At 48.8% G+C, this 21,340-nt stretch overlaps 9 protein-coding genes across 9 annotated transcripts; 6 read left to right on the top strand and 3 right to left on the bottom strand.

Moving 5' to 3' along the window:
- Window positions 1-33: 33 nt before the first annotated feature.
- On the top strand, window positions 34-3,666 carry N7484_001632 (DUF3433 domain-containing protein; the record flags this gene model as incomplete). Its single annotated transcript, XM_057112052.1, has 1 exon — window positions 34-3,666. The coding sequence occupies one exon, from the start codon at window positions 34-36 to the stop codon at window positions 3,664-3,666; it is 3,633 nt and encodes a 1,210-aa protein (XP_056976789.1).
- Window positions 3,667-6,031: 2,365 nt separating this feature from the next.
- N7484_001633 (alpha/beta fold hydrolase) lies at window positions 6,032-7,158 on the top strand (the record flags this gene model as incomplete). Its single annotated transcript, XM_057112053.1, has 2 exons — window positions 6,032-6,443; window positions 6,530-7,158. 2 exons carry the CDS (start codon window positions 6,032-6,034, stop codon window positions 7,156-7,158), a joined length of 1,041 nt encoding a protein of 346 aa, XP_056976790.1.
- Window positions 7,159-8,196: 1,038 nt separating this feature from the next.
- Window positions 8,197-9,153, top strand: N7484_001634 (alpha/beta hydrolase; the record flags this gene model as incomplete). The annotated part of the gene is made up of 1 exon (XM_057112054.1): window positions 8,197-9,153. One exon carries the CDS (start codon window positions 8,197-8,199, stop codon window positions 9,151-9,153), a length of 957 nt encoding a protein of 318 aa, XP_056976791.1.
- Window positions 9,154-9,424: 271 nt separating this feature from the next.
- Window positions 9,425-10,167, bottom strand: N7484_001635 (NADH dehydrogenase [ubiquinone] 1 alpha subcomplex subunit 6; the record flags this gene model as incomplete). The annotated part of the gene is made up of 4 exons (XM_057112055.1): window positions 9,425-9,551; window positions 9,695-9,841; window positions 9,954-10,015; window positions 10,125-10,167. 4 exons carry the CDS (start codon window positions 10,165-10,167, stop codon window positions 9,432-9,434), a joined length of 372 nt encoding a protein of 123 aa, XP_056976792.1. The 3' UTR covers window positions 9,425-9,431.
- Window positions 10,168-10,569: 402 nt separating this feature from the next.
- loc1 lies at window positions 10,570-11,215 on the top strand (the record flags this gene model as incomplete). The annotated part of the gene is made up of 2 exons (XM_057112056.1): window positions 10,570-10,866; window positions 10,934-11,215. The coding sequence occupies 2 exons, from the start codon at window positions 10,570-10,572 to the stop codon at window positions 11,213-11,215; spliced, it is 579 nt and encodes a 192-aa protein (XP_056976793.1).
- Window positions 11,216-11,506: 291 nt separating this feature from the next.
- On the bottom strand, window positions 11,507-13,226 carry N7484_001637 (putative hydrolase, alpha/beta fold family; the record flags this gene model as incomplete). The annotated part of the gene is made up of 6 exons (XM_057112057.1): window positions 11,507-11,692; window positions 11,746-11,874; window positions 11,925-12,048; window positions 12,101-12,181; window positions 12,236-12,396; window positions 12,453-13,226. 6 exons carry the CDS (start codon window positions 13,224-13,226, stop codon window positions 11,507-11,509), a joined length of 1,455 nt encoding a protein of 484 aa, XP_056976794.1.
- A 1,071-nt stretch (window positions 13,227-14,297) lies between these two features.
- N7484_001638 (uncharacterized protein) lies at window positions 14,298-15,434 on the top strand (the record flags this gene model as incomplete). Its single annotated transcript, XM_057112058.1, has 1 exon — window positions 14,298-15,434. The coding sequence occupies one exon, from the start codon at window positions 14,298-14,300 to the stop codon at window positions 15,432-15,434; it is 1,137 nt and encodes a 378-aa protein (XP_056976795.1).
- Window positions 15,435-15,778: 344 nt separating this feature from the next.
- Window positions 15,779-19,627, top strand: N7484_001639 (uncharacterized protein; the record flags this gene model as incomplete). The annotated part of the gene is made up of 5 exons (XM_057112059.1): window positions 15,779-17,671; window positions 17,727-17,855; window positions 17,906-18,021; window positions 18,070-18,722; window positions 18,786-19,627. The coding sequence occupies 5 exons, from the start codon at window positions 15,779-15,781 to the stop codon at window positions 19,625-19,627; spliced, it is 3,633 nt and encodes a 1,210-aa protein (XP_056976796.1).
- Window positions 19,628-20,418: 791 nt separating this feature from the next.
- N7484_001640 (histone H3 family protein) lies at window positions 20,419-21,059 on the bottom strand (the record flags this gene model as incomplete). The annotated part of the gene is made up of 2 exons (XM_057112060.1): window positions 20,419-20,765; window positions 20,873-21,059. 2 exons carry the CDS (start codon window positions 21,057-21,059, stop codon window positions 20,419-20,421), a joined length of 534 nt encoding a protein of 177 aa, XP_056976797.1.
- Window positions 21,060-21,340: the final 281 nt, after the last annotated feature.

The following is a 21,340-nucleotide window of genomic DNA, read 5'->3' on the forward strand; positions in this document are numbered from 1 at the left end:
TGATCAGTCTCATGACCTACCGACTCCTACCCCATGGCCGGTGAGGGAGAAATGGCCGGGTCTGAGAATGGATCAGTGGGCGGCAGCATTTCACGAAAGCAGAAGAGGTGGATACCGGTATCATTACGGCCTCCTTTTTTATTCACAGTGGCTGCATTCTTTCTATTGATGGCCTTGTCGATTGAATTTCTTCGTCAGTATTCCAATCGTCACCATGGACTTATCCATCTCAAATCATACGAACAATTGGGGAGCCACACTTCAGGGGTATACACTTACGTGCCTACTGCGTTTGCTGTTTTGGCCGTGGCATTATGGAACATCTGCGCCCTCGATATTCTGCGGCTCGAGACGTGGTTCCAGCTAGCCCAGCCAGCAGGGGCTCCTGGGACGGTTCTCTTCACTAATTATTGCTTTTACTATGGCGCCCTGACTCCCATCATGGCGGCACGTAATCGACATTGGATTGTTCTCTGTGTGTCATCGATTGGCCTGGTTCTGAGAGTCATGTTGCCTTCCCTCATGTCTGGACTTGTATATCTTGACGAGCCGATTATCGTCTCCACAAGACATATTGACACCTGGCCCAGTGTCGTAAACCTGGAGACACAAAGCGCTTGGCTAGAAAGCGCGGCATATCTTTCCAAAGATAGGACGGATACCCTGGTGGATACATTTTTCTTCTACCAAACTCCCGATTACTCAATACCACCCACCTCGAGGCCCGTGAGCCGCGGCTCTGGGGGCTCGACGTGGGCACTTACGCAAGACGTCTACTGGGCCGAATTGAACTGTATGAAGACTCAGTCAATTGATATAAGTCCAAGCATATGGACTGACCCTACATCCGCGGAAAAGGCTCTCACATGGAACGTTCGTGAAGACAAATTCCTAAATGCAGACTCTAATTGTCGGGTTGAAATTACTTTTAACAGTACTTCTCCAACCGAAAATAAAATATCCCAAATACGGCATTGGGAGCCTTTGGACCCCAATGGCAACGGATTTACGTCTACTTTGAACAGCACTGGCTGCAATTCGTTCTCGTTGATTGGACTCATCATTGATGTTGACGCCACATCAAAAACGTTGGCTTCCAAAGCCACGGTCTTTGGATGTGCCTCTTCGTATCTACGCGCAAAAGCAGCCATAACGCTGCCTGCAAATTCCTCTGTTGTCGATGTTACGAGTGTCTCGAACACGACGGCCACGTTAGCCTCAACGGACCTCAGTATTTCAAAGTTCCAGAACCTGCTTTTCGCAAAATATCTCCAGGATGACCTTTCGCTTTGGGACAACGGTCGCCTAATCAGTTCAACTGGGGCTACAGGTGTGAATGGTACGTTGATACCTAGCGATACCCATCGGATTAGCGTTGCTCAATACGAGCGAGATGTCAGCAGTCTTTGGAATCGGCATTTTGTCGCCTCTTTCAACAATTTCTTTGACACAACTATTGATCCTGCGCGGCTCAATGTCACTCTCAATACCGCCACAATTGTATACAGCGTTATTGGTCATTCTGCTCTTGTTGCCGAGGCTCTTCTTTTTTCAGCCTTTATACTGCTCATAGTGGTATCCTTTTTTTATCCACGACGACCAAATTTTCTCCAGTCGGACCCCGGATCCATTGCAGCGCAATGTGCCCTAATCACCGACAAGCTTTCTTCTCTCCACCAGTTGACCCCTTCTGGGTTGGACTACACCCGAGCCACACCTCGACAGCTTCGTCGATTTGCTCGCACGCTGTGGTGCAAATGGACCAATGGGCCTAGTGGAAATCGCCTGGACATAACCTCTCGTGAGGGACATGTCTTATCACCGTCATCTGAAACGTCTCGAAAGCGGCGCAAGATACGACCCATTTCCCGACCGCATTTCCTAACGCCACCATGGTTTGCGGTGGAATTTTTGCTGATGGCAGGTGTTTTGGGTGCATTTGGAGTGTCATTCCAGTTCATTCGCGTGGATAAGTTTGATACGTCCGACTCGAATGGAACGTTAGCTGTCGCGTATTTTTTAGTATACGGCCCTACTGTGATCGCGTCCATGATCAGCTCCCTCTTCGTCTCTATCCACAGGCATATAGGCTATATGGAACCCTGGATACAGCTCAAGAAAGGGATGGCTCTAGCTACAGATTCTCTCACGGTGAATTACTGTTCCCACACACCTTTAACGGTCTGGAAACTGTTCCGTGAGAAAAGGCCTCCTCTCTTGGTCATGCTATCCATTGTTTGTATGCTTGATTATGTCTTGACCATCGTCAGCAGTGGAATGTTTGAGCCGTCGGTCGAATATTGGACGGAGCATACAAATGCCTTTGCGGTGCAATATAACGGCTCTCGCTTCTTCAGCCCGGAAGTCCGGGCACAGTTTACTGGCAACAGTCTCATCTCGGATAGCTTGGTCACCGGCAAGTCCCTGCTCTCGTGGACTACCCCCAGCCTATCTTTCTATCCACTTGGGATCAATGACCCCGATGCTGAATGGACTGATTGGACAATGTATACGGCCCGCACGCGTGGGGTTGGAGCCGAGCTTCAGTGCGAAGAGCTCGATTCAAGCCAACCACGGTATGACAATGCCTCAGGCTCCTCATACTGGGACTATACTACTCCCGCGGGCACCAACTGTACCGCCGAGCTGCCAAGTCAGATTGAGCATGGCCAGTCGGTCAACGCGACACTTCATTTTGGAGCCTCACTGAACTCAAGCATTGCTTGTGAAAGGTCTTTCCTCGTGGGTCTCTTCGGACACCTGAATAGCACCAATATCACAGACAAAGCTTTGGCTACAGCAAATCTGGGCGTTTTCCATTGCAGTCCAAAAGTTATAATCGAGGATTTCGAGGTTCGTTTTAATCCCGACGGAATGGTACACAGCTCCACGCCAATACCCAAGACCTCCATTACAAGCGGGCCGATGTTCCAAAATGTTTCCAATAGTCTTGTGCCATTCAGCCAGGCCTTCATGCGACAAACTCAAGCCAACACCACCTGGGCGGGGCTTGTAACAACCCAAGTCTACGATATGCTCATCTCTGACCCTACATCTCATCATCATTCCTGGTCACATCCTCACTCCGAATTTCATTCTAAAGCCCAACACGCATATTCCCACAGAAACGAAACCCGAAAGCAAGCCTTGGTCCACACCCTGCAAGACGTGTACCAAGCAACATTCAGCACATACACAACTCTCCAGCGCGACCTCTACCTCTCTCCCCTCGATCAAAACGCAAATAAAACTATTGTTGGCACTATTTCGGCCGCGGTGTGGGAAATCTACCCTTCCAACACCACAATCGTCATCATAATCATTCTTCTCTCCCTCGATCTGTGCGTGCTCGTAGCCGTTTTTTGGTTGCGCCACGATCAGTATGCAGGCCCACCAATCCCTCGCTCAGTTGGATCTCTAGTTCCATGGATAGCAAACAGCAGTATGCTGAATGACATCCGGGATACTGCAGAATGGACTGAAGACGAGCGGAAAAAGCACCTCCAGCTTTTGGGGCACCGGTATCGGTATGGAGAGTGGGACCGAGAAGGTGGACGGGTCGCGCTTGATCATGATGAGAAGCCTATGACTGAAAACGAGTATGAGATGAATGAATGGCAATTGCCACGCTCTGATCAAATAGAGGACACTCAAACATCCGGCTAATGAAACGTCGGATCGGGAAGAGTTCAACAGGGTATATTGTATTTATATAGACGCCGAACTTTGGCGAGAATATATTTAATGTCATGCAAATAATGGTACGATGAAGACCTTCTTTTCGAAGTATGTACTTGAGAACATGTGAATACAGATTCAACAGATTCCATCACCGTAAAGGTTCGCGAAAGATCATCTTGCGGGGAAAAGTAGCCTGTAATGACGTGAATTTGGAACACTCACTGCCCCATCTGGTACAGGTGCCCTAAACTAAATGCCCCCTGTACGTTTCATCAAATATTGTCTTTCTCGTTCCTCCATTGAACCACACTCTACACCTTCCATGGTTTGGCCTTTTCAACTCCCTTCATCTACCCCGGTTCCTCCTCCTTTATCTTCAAACATCATCTTTCACTCTATATCTTGAAACGATTTATCACAAGCCGAATGAGAGAAAAAGCTTCTCTTTGCTCATTACCTTCCCTTTTCTCTTTACCTTCACTTTTCCCTTGCTTTTTCTTCACCCTCATACCTCTCTCCCACTGCTAACAACAATTCGCCAGTCATGTTAAGGCATTATGAAATAAGCCTCTCTTGCCAAACAAGACGACTGTGTGAACAAAGATGATGGTTACACCCCGGTACAAGAGCGATGCGTGCGACTTGTGGCCAGTATGTATTTCAACTTGGGCGATGGACAGATTTAGCTAACTATTCTCCAGCAACGGCCTCTGTCGAGTGGGGTGACAATAAAGTCGCAGAAAGGCGGTCCTTGGTCGAACCGAAGGTCCCGTTGCCTGGTCTAGTAGCCCTTCGAAATTATATATTCATTTAATGGTCACTAGACTTTTGAAGCCAAGAAATACCAGAACCCACTCCCCAGCCGGCCCAATTCCTCCGACCTGCCCAATATAAGGTCATTTAGCATACCTACATGTCCTGTCATTCGACCAACGGTGACATCCTCACCCCCTGCAACTGGGCAATCCCTTATTATCTTCTCAATTTTCGAATTGTTTTAGGTTAAGTTGTAAGAACTCTTTCTTTCAAGCAGCGTTGTGAAACAGATTCAAAATTAATAAGTTCCCAGCTGATCCTCCTTCGCGAACCATCGGGCTACCACAGACGCTACCAGCGCCAATCACTGGAGTTGAAGACATGGTGCCAGGTCCATAGGCCAAATTCATCACTGAGTCCCCATTTCAATTTTCTGGGGGTGCGCAGGGTCATGGTCTTAAGGAGGAATCCTTGGAAGGCTGTTGATAATGCAGGCGAACAACGAACCGGTGCTCCAGCCAGGATCTTGAGTAGGATGGACAGCGACTACTCATTTTCACTAAGATCAATTCGCTGCTGGCAAATATCGAGGCGATCGTCATGCAATGTGTGGGTCAAGCGATGACAGACCCTGAGGAGATAGGCGTGCATTGCTCACAGTGCTAGCTATATCACGGATCCGATAATAGAAATCTTGTCGTTTAGCAATAGATCGATAAGGAATCCGTGGATACAGTCTAACAGTAGTAGGAACGGCTGGATCAGGGCCTTGAAATGATGTTTTGGGTTCACAAATGTTACGCGATCAGTAGTATTATTTCAATCGATGCGGTCAAAAAGGCCGTTTGAAAGAAATCAGGGACAAGATTGGACGGAAGAGACGGACTTCATGATTTCTGACTAACTTGATACAGGACCGTTGGGAGCGTAATGATTGAACGCCACATTACCGGTATGATAATGGATGGAGAAAAGCGCAGGACTGGAGGTCCAGAATAGTGATAGTATCAAGTACATACTCAGGTACCTACTCGGTCACACTAGACTGCCCTGGAATGGGAGGGTGATTAAGGCGTAATATCCACGGAGCCAGTGCCTTAAAATGCTGTCTGATCTTTATCCCTGCCCGCATGAAGCGTTTTCCTGCATGTCCACTTGAGTTTGGTGAGGTGATGTATAGGCTCTTCAATAGTTGGAATAGTATTCGGGACTGTAAGGTGCTAGGTGTTCAACGAAGTTTGTGGTGTTCAATCAGAGGGCTCTTTGGTCCGGACCCGCACATGGGAATTATAATGGGCCCCTTTATAGTATGGTGAGTGACCATGTGGGAATCCTAGTCCTCCTGCTGCATCATTTATTCGAATAGCCAAGGCACCTCACCTGTGGACAGTGATACAGTCATGCGTCAACGCTGGCAATCAGTGGAGGTGTCGAAATCGCAGCATAAAACACGGTGGGCTCTGATTGGCCAGTGCTATTAGCCCCCAAGGCAGAAGTTACTGAGTGTCAGCCTGGGTTGAAGAGAGCTTCCCTGATACTGATATTATTGGCATAGCCGGCTCTCCTGGCTCATGCGATATCATCATCGTCCGACATGTCCAATCCCTACGAGCTCATATCCAAAAGCCGCTTCCACCGTCGCGTCACTCTCGATTGTGGAGATGGTCCGCTCAGCATCAGTTTCGCCGACATGGGCTGCGAAACTGGCCCCGCACTGCTTTTCATTCCGGGGATGTTCTCTTCTCGCTATCCCGGCATTCCGCTCCATGTGATAGCAGAACGCGCCGGTGTGCGCCTCCTTGTGGTTGACCGACCGGGCATGGGCGCATCGACTGACGTGCCGCTCGCTCAACGTGTCGCCGCCTGGACAGACATGCTGCCGCGTCTCTTGGCACATCTCCATATTCCACGCGTGAGCCTCGTCGCGCATAGTGCTGGTACTATATACTTGCTCAATACCTGGGCACGATGCCGTGACTATATCAACCCGGTCATTGCTGTAATAGGTATTGATTCCCACCCCCGTCCCTAAACCAGTATCTGCACCATGAATTATAATGAAAGAACAAGATGCTCAGTCTTGCGTATTTAGCTCCCTGGGTTGATCCAGCGCACTCGCGCGTTACGGCGATGCAGATGGCACAGTACGTGCCTACAAAGGCATTCGCAGTATGGAATCTTATCCCACGTTTCATCGTGACTCAAGCAAGCCCCGTGCTGGCATCCAGTGGTACCGTTTTTCGTCGCATGTCACTACGAAGTGAGAGTACCAATGAAACGGAAGAGGATCTGTCGTTCCTTAATGACAACCGGCGACGTGTCGAACGCGACTATGGCGTTCCTCGATCCGAGCAGGAGGAACTCACTGGTCTTGCTCTTCGCTACATGTATGCGGAGAATACAGTCGGAGCCAATAGCGAAGCTCTGCAGTGTCTACGCAAGGGCGACAGCAACTGGGGGGTCTGCTCTGATTATGCAGTATGCGCGCAGACCCTAGCAGGCTACCAGGCAACTCCAGAGGACAGATTTAGCATCCACGCATACTTTGCCGCGAAAGATTTCATGGTGGGTAAACGGGGGAAGAAGTATTTTGAAGACTGCTGGCAGTCACCCGGTGTGGAGGCGATTGACTTCGTCTCGAGGGAAGTCGAAGGGTCGGATCATGACACCATTGCATTTTCAGTGGAGGTCTGGGAGGAAATCTTCTCGTTCGTCAAGTAGACCCATGTTTCTGATGATCAGGTCTTGAGGATCAGTGGTATCACATACATGGCTGGTCACCTTCATCATAAACTCTTCCTGGTGGAACCAAAACCGGCATCACATTTCCGATACCCAGATCGACATACCTTCGTTAGGATACATATTCTTTCTGCTGAGAGATGTATAGTAAACCTTTCTGCCAACTTAATCATATGCTTGGAGGCAATGCTTTTCGCGATGTTCAAATCATCGGGAAATTTATGTAATCTGATCCGGTATGTTTCCGTGATGATCAAACACCCCAGATATCTGTGTTCAATCATTTCCTGTATAGTCTCAATGCAACTGACACGCTCAATACAGAAGGTATCAGGGCCTGAACAGCGGGGACGCTTATACGATCAGATCTCAATTTAGAAAGGATAGTGCTTCATTTAAGAATATTCTCTGTGGTCTTACATATTCTCAAAAAATTTGACCCCATCTTCAATCTACAAGTCCACATCTCTCTCCAGCTCGAGCAGTTTCTGACATGGACGACTCTCCATCCGGTTTGACCGATTGTGCAACAAGCCCAGAACAGTCTCTTTGAAGATCCTCCCCAGATCCTCCCACAAAAAGTCCGGTATAAGAGCTGTGGCAAAAATGCGCATTGAACTGACAGGAATATATGGGTGCCAATTCTCTCTTCGTTCTCGGGTTAGCCTGAGGCTGAACCTCGTGAGTCATGAATAATTTCCGCCCCCACGGATCACATGTGAAATAAGCTTTCTTGTTGGAAGTGGATTGAATCAAGCGGATCGACATCTTTCCGGTTCGGAGACATTCTCGCGGGATATTGATACTAGTGACTATTCGGGGCTACTGCCCGGCATTCGGACCTTGCAACTCGGCGAGCTCTGGTATATCGAGATCATTAATAATGATGATGATCAAACATTAAGATTGATCTATAAATGATTGGGTTTCCCACGGTCTGTCTAACTTTTCAACAAAATTCTTTACAATCCTTTCCAGTCCCCATAAATATACATCAACGGCCGCGTGCATCTGGACATGTCATTTCTTCCAAGACCATCTCTCCATCCAGACCTCGCCGAAGTACATGACCAACTTCCTAGGGATGATGAGATCAGCACACCCGAGCAAATCGCCAACCGCCGGAAAGCCCTCGACTTCACATTGGAGTATACCCTCCGAGGAAGAGAAGATGTCTTTTCCCACGAGGAAAGAGAATTCACTGGACCAGCCGGTCCACTGAAAGCCTCAGTCTTCCGTTCAAAGCAATCCAAGAACGTCAAACCCCCAGGAATCCTATTTATTCACGGCGGCGGCCACGTATCTGGAAGCCGTTTCCTGGGCATTGACTGTGCCCTAGACTGGGTGGAAGAGTTCGGTGCCGTCCTTGTCTCCGCTGATTATCGTTTTGCGCCGGAAAATCCCCAGCCAGCACAGGTGGAAGACAGCTACGCAGCGCTGGAATGGATGAGCGCACAAAGTCAGGAACTTGGGTTCGATCGTGATCATATCATTGTATGTGGTGGTTCGGGTGGTGGAAACCTTGCTGCTGGTGTGGCTCTATTAGCGCGTGATCGGTCCGGACCACAAATTCGGGGCCAGCTGTTGATGTATCCTTGGCTGGATGATAGTAATATCACCCATTCCATGATGCAATTTGCGGACCTTGCGCCGTGGACGAGGTCGAACAGTATTGATGCGTGCAACTATGCCTTGGGTGTGAATCGGGAGCATGCTACTATTTATACTGTTCCGTCGCGTGCCAAAGACCTTGCAGGGTTGCCGCCGACTTGGATTGATGTCGGCGATGCTGATGTGTTTCGAGATGAGAATGTTGATTACGCGTCTCGGTTGTGGAAAGCGGGTGTCTCAACTGAGCTGCATGTGTGGCCGGGGTGCTGGCATGGGTTTGATGCTTTCGCACCGGACGTTCCAATTAGCCGAAGAGTAAGATCGGCGCGAAGTGAATGGGTGCGTAGATTGATCTTTGGTTAAGAAGGAACATTGGAGGAAATTTGAAATGACTTTAAGAGGGCTCGGCGTAAATTAAAGACAAAATTGCAGATATATATCATTCACTCGTACGAAACCCTATGGCGAAATGCGTCCCTAGACTAAAGTCTTGAAGGAAATAGAAATGATTTGGCGACCTACTCAGACAATATGTACACGTTATGTCTCCGTCAATGGCATCACACGAGCTGCCACACGGACTGGCACTTAGTAAAAAGGAAAAAGAAGCAGTGGATGGGTTGAATGTAAAACAAGTCTTTTCAATTGCGGCCCTCCAAGAAGCCCGACACGAAGTTGCGTGGTAGTCGTGCACCAGGGTCTTCTTCTGCGCGGAAGTACTTCATGACATGAGACAGCTGCTTCCAGTAGTTGAGGGTTTCCTAAATCGATGTTAGCATAGAGTCCAGTAAGAATGCTTTGGCAGCTAGGGATCCAATAGGCGGAGATTCAAGCATGGGTGCAAGACATCAAAGCCAAGTGAATTTCCATCTCAATGTTTCCTCCATTGAGTCTTATGACTGACCTGGAACTCGGCGTGGCTCTGGTAGAGCAGAACATCAATAACGTTCAATTGGCTGACGTAGCGGTGCTTCTCGAACTCCTGGCGAATCTTGGTACGGATGACGGAAACGGGCATGTTCAAAGAGTACATGGTCTGGATCTCGGGGGACTATAGTTCGTCAAGTATCATGTTAGCTGGTTATCCGACTTGAAGTTGTGCTGACCATATCTCCCGCAACGATTGGTCAAGACGTGGGTCTGGGTTTCTGGGGTATACTGACAGCGCGCAACCACTCCCGGTAAGACTTGAGGACTCGGAACTTCGCATCATTCAAGTTGAGGGCTATTGAAGCTTGTTAGCACCCTATGTATGTTCGGAGACTTCAATTGTAGGAGACCGCTCGTTGGCGATCGGAACTCCTCGGGGAGATCGACGAAGAAAGGACACATACAAGAACGTGTCCGTTGCGCAAGGTAGGTAGGGTTGATGGTCATGGTGGCGGTTCTCTCGGTATCCCCTCAATCCAGTCAAAGTACAATCTCTGGCGTCGAAAAGAGAGAATTGGACAGTCGCTGGTGAGCTCTGGTGGGACGGAGGTTTCGTAGTCGAGGTTGAGTGGTGGCCCGGGCGTCTCACCGCCTTCCCCTTCTAAAATTTTCCTACCAATTTTTTGGATTTGACGATTGAGCGGCCAGTTTCAATCCATATTTCCTGCTTTTTCTCAATCACTTGCAGATTCAGTCGGTGATATTATATTGGAGTTCAGTTTGGCGTGACTGTGCTAACTTCGGAGCCCTCGCCGAATTACCGATTTCCATCCCACACCACGTTATCGCCTTCGGCGCATTTCGATCTCAAGTCAAACTACCCTCCAAACTTTCCTTGCGCTGCAGAAAATGGCGCCTACCAAAGGCTCTTCAAAGGGTGCCTCCTCAGGTGGGGCCAAAGGCTCTAAGCCGTCGTCTCTGTCGTCCGCCTCGCGTGTGAGCAAGTCCAGCAAGAAGAATGTCAAGCGTCCCCCGCCGAAGGAAATGAAGACCAAGGCGCGCACTGAAAAGGAAAACCTGGCCAAGAAGAAGAAGCGTGTCTACACAGAGGCTGAGCTTAACCTGCCCAAGTTAAATACGATCACACCGGTTGGTGTTGTAAAGCCGAAGGGCAAGAAGAAGGGAAAGACCTTTGTGGATGATCAGGTACGCCACCTTTCCCGTCATAAGACCCCAAGATGTTTATGACTAACAATACGTCTTCGTGCTACAGGAGGGTATGATGACAATTCTTGCTATGGTTAACGCTGAGAAAGACGGCCAAATCGAGTCCAAGATGATCAAGGCACGCAAACTGGAAGAGATTCGTGAAGCCAGACAAAAGGAGATGGAGGCCCGACAGGCAGTGAAGAGCAAGAAGTTGGAAGCTGTCAAGGACTCTATTCGCAACGCGAAGAAGGGCAAGGGTATTGAAGAGAAGTCGAGCGAGGCCTCGACATCTGCTAAGGGCGCAAAGTCGTCCAAGCCGAAGCGGAAAAGTGTTTCTTTTGCTTAAGGAAAGTGTTGTCTATACCATTATGTACCTAGACTGGGTTCGGCGTTTGTACGGGGGTTTATCTTTACATCTGTCAGATCCAAAATATTGTGAATAGCGTTAGTCATATTCAAGGAGTTTCTCCGAAGATTGATAAATTCATGTATGCCAATTTCATGGATTAACTATTTTATTTCCCCAAAGATAACTATTCCAATGCATGCTATACTTCAATCTAAAATGTATGCACTCAAATTGTATCCGAAATGCATCTTGATGACCATACGTAGTGCTGCACCTTCACATATTTGCTTACAGCGTCATCTTCATGTCCATCCTCCGACGTAGAACGCTGTACTCGGGCTTTGGCGCCAGGTCTGCATCTTTATCCGAACTGGGAATGCTGGGAATCTTGCCAGGCAACTTCTCTGGGCTCTCAACAACACCGGGAATCTGATGGTCAATTTCCTTTGCCATCATATTTAAGAAGTTGTTCACCTGATTAAATCAGTCAATATGTCTGACTGCACGTGATCGATTCGTTAACTTACTGGTTTAGCGAACCACCGAGATCCACCAATTTCAAACCACCCTAGATGGCCACCCCATGAAGTGGTCACCATGACTCCATATGGTGTTTGAGTCATTTCATGGAATGGCAGTGCCTCGCGTGAAGCAATCTACTTGCCGTTAGCGGGGAACTTCGCAGAAGATAAGTCTTAGAGCTTACAGGATCATCCTCTGCTTGGAGGCACATGAATGGGATGCGAATATTGAGCATCATATCAGTGGATGCAGCGTCACGGTAGTATGCGCCCTCGGTAGGGTAACCCCATGCCGGACATTGCAAGGCCCTGTATAATCGAATAAGAGAGTGGATATCAAGCAAGCGAGATATATACTTACCGGTCAAATTCATGCAAGTAGGTGATGTTCCTCACTGCTTCGACATCGATACGAGGGTTGTGAGAAATTTGATCAACGTGTCTGTTATCTCTTAGTTAATTGGATTCATGTTTGTTGTCCCAAGGGGTGTCTTACCGTTCGAAAAGCGCTTTCATACTGGTACCCATGGTCTTGCTGTACACTTCCCGGCCTATCCAGGTCTGCTGCAGCGTGACTGAACTGACATCCAAGTTCCAGGGACTAGCGCAAATCACAGCTGCCTTGATTTGACAATCCTCCCCTTCCTCTCCGAGATACTATGATAAGTGAATATGAATCCCGCCAAAAATGGCATCTTTTGGTAAATACGTACATTGGCCAGAATATTAGCTCCAAGTGAGAAGCCAATCGCGTAAAGCGGGCGGTTGGGGAAGGTCTTTCGAAGCCATTTCACAGTCTGACGGACATCCCAAGTCGCCCGTGCATTGTATAGAACACCTGTGCTGATCTTAGACTGCGCACAACCTCGTGCGTTCACCACACACGCTTCCCAAGAGCCATCCTCAACAAGGGGGGCCAGAACATGTCGCAAGTATAATTCATGAGAACCACCGCTCAGGCCATGCAGAAGCACAAGCATGGGCTTGGAGTCATCGGAAGGAAGATTCGCGAATTCCGCCTCGGAATAAAAGGATGTACGAGGGGGCAGACCAGAGGGTTGTGTATACTTCCTGTCCTGGTCGGTCAGCTCACCCTCGGGAGGCATGTCATACGGCTTTACGACAAAGTCGATCGCATATTGTCCCATGAGCATCTGGGTATCAGACTCAAACACCTTCCGCTTATAGTACACCGGGACATTGTCATGCTTATACACGGTCCAGCCGGTCTGCAGGTGGCCGTTAAACAAAAACGGATTGAGATGACAGGTGTCCGGAGTCGCGCTTCGGCAGACATCCACCAGGGAGGTCTGTTCTTGGACGCCCGATTTCCCGACTTTGGTCAATAGAAGTTTATTGTCTTTAGCGTGATAGAAAGAGATCCGACCGCTTGGGCGAACCCATGACAAAAGGCCCATCGCTAATAACCCGGATAAGAGAACGGTCAGAGGAAATGACGTGAGGAGCGCTGATGTGAATTCAGACATGAACCACAGAATCAAATGAGAATGCGAAGAGCCTATGCGAATGATCTATGCAAATCTTGATTTTTCTTTTTTTTTTTTTTTTTCTTCTATGGGACTTGGACCTGATAAGAGAGGGACCTCGGCTGAGGGGTTATGCAGCGTCACGGGATATAGTAATGCACAATGAGTCAGCAGCGCAGCCCCAATCGGGTAAGGTACATAGATATGCACGATCATTGTCACGTGATACCCCAACGCGGGTTTGATGGGCCCGCCCCTGATTGGTCAGCAGAGGGTGACGGTGTGCATAGATCGGCACTTCTAGGCGTGGGCGTCATGGGACTGACGACCTGGATCTTCCATCATTTGACAGGGTCACAATTAATTAAGCCAGCTCATGGATGCGAACAACGTTCGCCCTGATTGTAGAGCCCATTCTTCGGCTAAAAATACGAGCGATGATGCGATTATGTCCAAAGCGGCAAAATACTTTCCGCATGCGGCGACCCAGAACAGCTTTCGGAAAATCTCGTGGAGTTCAAACCCCTGGACAATAAGATTGTAAGACATACTCCGGGTTTGTGGATTCAGGAACAAATAGGAAAATAAGGAGAAAAGGGAGGGAAAAAAGGTTTAGGCTGCATCGGGGATCATAAGACAGAGAACGGTGATCTTCCCCGTTCTCACCCCAGCCCTATACTAGGAGTATGTAATGCTGATAACATGGCCCGTAACCTTCTGTGACCCAATCCCATGGTCCGCTTTCGTGCAACTTTATCAGGCTGGAGGCTCCTTTTAAGGTCAACAGATCCACATGCTCTTTTCCTTCTCTTTCTCTTCTGAAGGTGTTGCCTCCTACTCGTCACGCGATACATGTCGTCTTCACCCCAATATGGTACTTCAGTATACTCTGCAGACCCTAGATTCAACATTTTAATCATTCCTCAAATCTCGCATGTGGCCTGGTCATAAAACGATCTTCGAAAGACCTCTTTTCATCAAAAGGCTCTAACCTTGCACTTATTCATGGCGTTAACGTTGTCGTCCTCTGGAATACCAGAACGCTTTCTACGAGCAACAAGCAAGTTCAAAATGATCATGAAGATGAAGGCCTGGCCAGCAACACGCTCACGGAGACAGCAGAAAGAGGATACAGGCCGCTCTTATCTGATGGAACTGCCCACCGAGCTACTACTGGAAATCATCTCACATCTGTCTTTGATACCGGAGGCTGCTTTTGCCTTGACCTGCAAACGCATGTTCGCCATCTCCGGAGAGATTTTATTATCAAAATCTTTACGATTTACTCGTGATTTTGCGCCTCTATTCCACCACTATCGCAACGGACACAACTTTGTTACGCCACGCTGGCAGTTTATGTCCTTGTTGGAAAATTCGCGATGGCGGCTGTGCTCCAAATGCTTGAAGCTACACCCGCGATCCGCATTTTCATCCCGAGAATTAAGGCACAAGCCTGATGACCGCACATGCAACTTGGGCGAGCTAGCGGGGATTGTTGACCTGTGCCCATGCAAGAAGATGACATATCGCGACAAGCTAAAACTTGCGGATGATCTGCAAGTGCGAAAGACCACGCTGGATGCTCTAGGAACCGAATATGGCAGTACGGTCTCAAATCGATATTGCTGGCACAAATGCACCGAGCAGTATGGTCCCACAGGGCTCACGGTGTCGCTATTTCCTGAACTCAATGAGGAGGGTCAACTGGTCGTGCGTACAGAGTACCAGCTCACCACTGAGTCGGGCCAAGTAGGCAAGGAGGAATATATGACCCCTCGATTCGGATGCGCCCACAGATCCGTTGATCTCTGGCTCTCCAGTGTCTATCAAACCACCATTTGCCGACTCTTTGACAATTTCTGCGCCTCCTGTCGACGGATCTCAGTCTGCGCCACCTGCAACACTACACTCACGTGTCATCGAAAACAACCATTTCAAACGGATGTATCTGGCAAGGTCACTTATTCTTTCTACACTGAGAGATCTCTGGGGGGCATTTCAACAACGCCTGATGCAATTTGGGCTGCCCAAAGGATTCATCCAGCCGAGCCGTCAATCAGCGTGGAGAATTGCAATGAGCTCTGTCCCTGGACGGTGCGAGAACACCCGCCTCTCACATTTACACCCAGCATAGATGAAGGAGTCCTCTCACCGGCTACTGATGAGCAGCCTATGGATTCGTTGTATTCGTCGATCCGCATGTTATAAAGCATTTTTGGTTATCGCGTCAGGACGTGGAGCATCGCAGAATTTTGAAGCGTTGGTTTTTTCTTTGTTGTTCTTTCATACTATGTGTCATGGCGTCATTGGGCAGTATTTGGATCTAGGATATAATTGTTTCCTCTTTTATGTATAGTAGTAGTATAGAAACAAGTGAAAGATATTAATCTCGGAATATTTGGAGCAAAACCGTATAGTAAATTGGTATCGCAACGCTTATCAGCTGACCGCCGCGAGTTTCTCCGCCCCGACGCGGAAAGCGGCAGTGAATTACCATCCCGCGCGTTTGGAACATCGGACAGCTTCACTTGGTGACAGCGTAAATCGGGGCGATGAGCTTTCCACCTCCCAATTCCGGACAATATCCGTACATCCCTCATCCGCAGTACCAGTCCGGCCACGTGCCCCCGCCGCAGTTGATATACAACAATGTTGCGGCCCCTTCGCCATCGCCATATAATAATGGCTATGGCAAGCCGCCAGTCTACCCACCAGGCATGATGCCGTATCCTTCTGCATACCAGGATTTTCTTCAGCAACATCAGCCACAGCAGCACATGCAGCCGCCGCATTTACAGCAATCCCCTCTCATTCACCAACAACAGCAAATACAGCCTCAACCCCAACAACGAATCTCTCAGCCGCATCAGCAGCAACAATCCCCTCGCCATCGGCCGCAGCAGTCTTTACTTCCTCATACCCAACCGCAATCACCTATGGTATCCCATGCGCAACATCAGTCCTCTCGTCCACTTCCGCAGCAGTCTTACATTCAGCCCCATCAATCCCCGATACTTCAACAACCTCGACAGCTGCATTCGCCACGACAGCAGCAGCAACACTCTTACATTCAGCCACGTCAATCCCCAATCCTTCCACAATCGAAACCCCTACAATCTCCACGACAGCAGCAGCAGCAGCAGCAGCCTTACATTCAACCACGTCAGTCTCCGATCATCCAAAAAACCGAACAACTGCAATCTCCTCGCCCGAGGCCACCAAAGTCTCCCGTTCAAAAGCCCCAACGGCAGCAGAGCATATCACGCCCGGCTCCTCCTAAACCGCCACCTGTGAAACATTCTCCGGTTCAGCAACCTCGCGTACAGCAACCCCAGGTACAGCAACCCCAGGTACAGCAACCCCAGGTACAGCAACCACAGGTGCAGCAGTCTCTGGCGCAGCAGCCACAAGTACAGCAGCCACAAGTGCAACAGTCCCAGGTCCAGCAGCCACAAATGCAGCCTCAAATTCAGCAATCTCATGTGCAACAAACTCAGGTCCAGCAGCCACAAGTTCAGCAATCTCATGTGCATCAAACTCAGGTCCAGCAGTCTCATGTCCAGCAACCTCCATCTCTACCGCCAAGTGAGCTTGAACATCAGTTTGTCAACCCGGCCAATTTGTTTGTCGAGCCACCTCTCCCTACTGCCCCGCGGTCTTGGTACACATCATCTTCCCAATATGTTGACCCAAGCGCCCTGACGTCTTCCTCTACGGTTGACATACCTTTGATCCCTCTACCCACTACTTCTTCGCCATCTCTCCCTCAAGCACCTCTGTCTCAAAGTGCTCCGGTTACTCAAAGTGCTCCGATAACTCAAAGTGCTCCGATAACTCAAAGTGCTCCGATAACTCAAAGTGCTCCGATACCTGAAAGTGCTTCGATACCTCAAAGTGCCCCGGTAGCTCAAAGTGCTCCACCAGCAATTGCTTCGAGTAATTCCCAACCGACCCAAGAACAGCCGAGCTTCCAGGTTTCCCAACCATTGAAAGCTGAGAAATTTTCACCACCTACTGCAAAGCAAACACCTGCCGCAAAACAAACCCCTGCTACAAAACAAACCTCTACTCCAAACCCACCATCAACGCCAAAAGTGCCCGCCCCATCTGAACTGCCTCATCCCAAACCTACCCCCTTGTCTGCTGTCCATGCGATCCCACAAGTATTGGTTCCAGCACCTTCCCCGGATTTCATGCAAAAGCAGCAGCCCCAGAAAACTCCGCAACAGAAAAAGCAGACTTCTCAAAAGGCCAGTGATAAGATAATGAAGTCTAATAAGCCCCCAGTTGACTATCAAGTCTTGCTTCTATCGCTGGCCGATGAATATCTTAATGCCGCTCACCGTCAGGGGACGCAAACCGCGCTGATATCTCACCCTGCGGATGTGGAGGAGTACTACAAGCTGGTTGCAACAGGGCTTGGATGCTTAGAAGCTGTGTTGAAGGTTGGTTTTTCTCCATTTTATTGTGTTTTCATTCGTCAATTGACCGTATCAACAGAATTGGAGATTGGCACCTCGCAAAGAAGCCCTAGTGCGACTTCGCTATGCGCGCACGCTGTTCGAGGAGACAGATAATGACATTGAAGCGGAGACAGCTCTGAGTAAGGGTATTGACCTTTGTGAGCGGGTAAGTGGAATTGTCCCGTTCTGTTTTCTGCTCTGTATTGACTGTTGCAGAACCGCATGCTGGACTTGAAATATAGTATGCAGCATCTTTTAGCACGCATGCTCCACAAGACCAACCCCAAAGCTTCCCTCAAAGCTGTCGATGGCATGATTCAAGATGTCGAGGCGTAAGTCGCCTAGCAACCTGCACTTAGGATTGATTTTAACGTATGCAGATACCGCCATGCGGCCTGGGAATATGCATTTCGATTCCTTCGAGTCTCGTTATCGCTATCTTCTCCATCTCATCAGGACTCTGTTCAGGCTCTCCACCACCTGAACAAGATTTCAACCATGGCCAGTCGTAACGGAGACAAGGCTGTCTCGGCCATGGCGGCCGTCATCGAAGCTCTGGCACATCTGCAACAAGGGAATAGCTCTGATTCTATTGAGCAGGCGCAACGTGCAGTAGCCATTGCGCGAAGCCACCAATTAAATGACGAGCTCCGTCATATCCCTCAGCTTGTCACTTTGATCCAGATGGTCGATATCTGTTGCAGCATTCTTGAATACGACGTCAATCAGTCCGCCCAAAAGCTCAAGGTCATGCAAGCCTTGGTAGATGAGACACTGAGTAATTCTAACTGGCGAAGCGATGGCTCATTTTCTGTTCCACTGAATGGCAAGTCTGCCGGTCCATCTTCTATTGACACTGGAGACATACTTCAGGTCGAAAACGGCACTCTGCTTCTGAGTTTCAATTGGCTTCCTCAACATGATCTCTATGCATTGTCTTATTTTCTAAGCTCGATCACGTTGAGCGCAAAAAATTCCTATGATGGTCGCAAAGCTGAAAAGTATCTCGATGAAGGGCTTCGAATGATTCAAGGTACGAGTCCTCATTTTGAAACACCGGTTTAGCCTTCGACGCGACGGCCTAACTTTTTTGCAGGATCTTTTACCGCTCCACAAGAAATCCCGGAGTCCATGGTGAACGCAGCACGACGTGTCGAATGGCGCCGATCTCTGTACTGTAATTTCCTCTTGCAGCGTGTTTTCTTGTCGTGCTCTCGAACCGACTGGGATATGGCCAATACATCCCTTAAGGAACTACGCCAGGTCGTTCAAGAAATCGGATCCGGTATTACCAAGCCTATCGAGTGTTTGATGGAATATGCTGCTGGCACCATTGCTCAAGCTACGGGAGATCTCGTGAGCGCCTTCAACATCTTTCAATCGCCTCTATTGTCACTGTCGTCTTCAGCTAGCAAGACGACACGCAATGACCCTTGTCGTGATACATCTATTCTTGCCGCACTCAACACCGTCCTACTTATTCGCGATCCTGCACACCCGTCGCACTCTCATCTTCCGACTGTGATGGCTACTCTCGAACATTTCTGTTCTACCAGTCCAAACAAGTACATCCAAGCAGCCTATTTCCTAGTCTGCGCCACTGTCCAAACTGAGTCGACCATCCAAACCAAGCAATATCTTCAGCAAGCACTGCAGTCTGCCACAGCTATCAGCAACAGTCAAATTACCTGCATGACTCTCACTTTCATGAGCTGGAAGTACTTCCGCGGAGTGGTTGGTGAACAAGCTGAAAAGAGTGCGCGGGCTGGTCGAGCTATGGCTAAGAGAGCCAATGATCGTCTTTGGGCTAGTGTAACTGATGAGATGCTGGCGGACACCCTTGAGCGCCAGGGTAAAGCCGATGAAGCTCAAGGTGTACGTGAGGAGGGCCAGCGACTTATTATGGGACTCCCACCGGGCTTGAAACGACCAGCTTAAATTTATCGATGCATTGGCTATTAATGTCCGACGCTAATTGCGTTATCAGTGATGATGCTCGTTTTATTTTACTTTTTTTTTTTCCTCTTTTTCCACTTATGATTTCCTTGGACAGGCACCTCGTTTATGATACCATTCCATAAATAATGGACAAGGCGTTACTATTATTTGGATTCTCTTTAGCGTGATGACTGCATGGCGTATGATTTCTTTCTTGCATCAGCTTAAAAAATAGCTCTTCATACAATATGAGGTATAATACCCAGACTCGGATCTTTATAAGCCAAAAAGAAAAAGAAATCAATAAAATAGATCGGAATGATAGAGTCTGTCCAATCACTGATGACTGCCGACCCAGGTGTGATCATTCCTGCACCTTGCTATCTATAAAGGCAACCAATAAGCCCAACATCCATGCTAATGTACAAACTCCCTGGTATAATCGAATCCAACAAGATAGCGCGGGGCGTCAAGGAGAACAGCTTGATGCAACTCACTCGCGTCAGAAACAAGACATTGAAAAAACAAGAGAATAAAAGAAATGGAAGCAAATAGAGCCCCTGCTCAACACCATAACCATAATACGCCAACAGATCACTAGAATCCGGAGCTCGAGTCCCGAATATCCGGTCCTCAGCCTCTGCGAAAGCCCACAATAAAGATAAGATTAAAGCACCGCGAAAGAATTCCCGCATTGAGGAATTGAACGATAACAGTCACTTTTGTGTGACTGATCGATCGATCGATCGATAGAAAAGCAAGATAAAGAAGAAAGGAAAAGGAGACGGACATTAGCCGAGACCAGCCCAAACTCCCCGAATCCTGCGCGCAAGCTGAATGTCCTTTTGCATAATGGTAACTCGTTTCGCATGCAGCGCGCAAAGGTTGGTATCCTCGAACAAATGTACGAGGAAAGCTTCCGCAGCCTCCTGCAATGCCTGGATAGCCATGGATTGCCAGCGCAACGTGGCGCCCACCTCTGCGGGGAGGAGGTCAAGTGCGACTTCGCGAACGAGACGTGCGAATGGAAGCTTAGCGATGAGGAGGTCGTAGGAGCGTTGATAGCGGCGAATTTCCTTCAATGCGACGGTGCCGGGCTTGTATCGGCGACGACGGCCTGTGGGTGTCGGATCACCGGCTGTGATTTTTTTTTTTTGGTAAGTCTAAACTCTGGTTCATGGAGATTTGATTGAGATCAAGCGGGGTTGTGGATGTATGTTGTGTGCTTGGTTGTTTGCAACGTACGTTGGACATTGGATGTTCGCTTTGCTTTAACTTTTGTCACTTTTATGCCAGCTGTTGACTTGCGCGCTGCGCTTGGGGATGCTTCGGCTGGTCCTGCGGCTGGTTCGGTTGGTGCGCTCTTACGAGGTCTTCCGGGGCTCTTTGCAGGGCTCCCGGGAACTAATCGTTTGGCTGATTTTGTGGGCATTCTGGGTGATTTAGTGGTGATGAGCGGACAATTGGTGTTTTAGCGGGGTGGATCTGGTGGTTTGAGCGATTGATTTCTCCCGCTTATGGGGGTCACGCGTCGAGGAATGAGGGATCCCTTGCAGGGGTGTGATCGAGGAGATTATGAGGAATACTAGATGAATTAAAGTATTCGACAGGGATCGATAAGATTGAAGAGGCTCGAAAGGAAAGAGAGAAAAAAAAAAAAAAAAAAAAGTCATAGAAATCACCAGCGATATTGAAGGGGCTGGGAAGGTCAAT

The sequence above is a fragment of the Penicillium longicatenatum genome (genome assembly GCF_028827895.1).
Source record: "Penicillium longicatenatum strain IBT 33135 chromosome Unknown contig_1_segment0_segment0, whole genome shotgun sequence".
NCBI lineage: Eukaryota > Fungi > Ascomycota > Eurotiomycetes > Eurotiales > Aspergillaceae > Penicillium > Penicillium longicatenatum.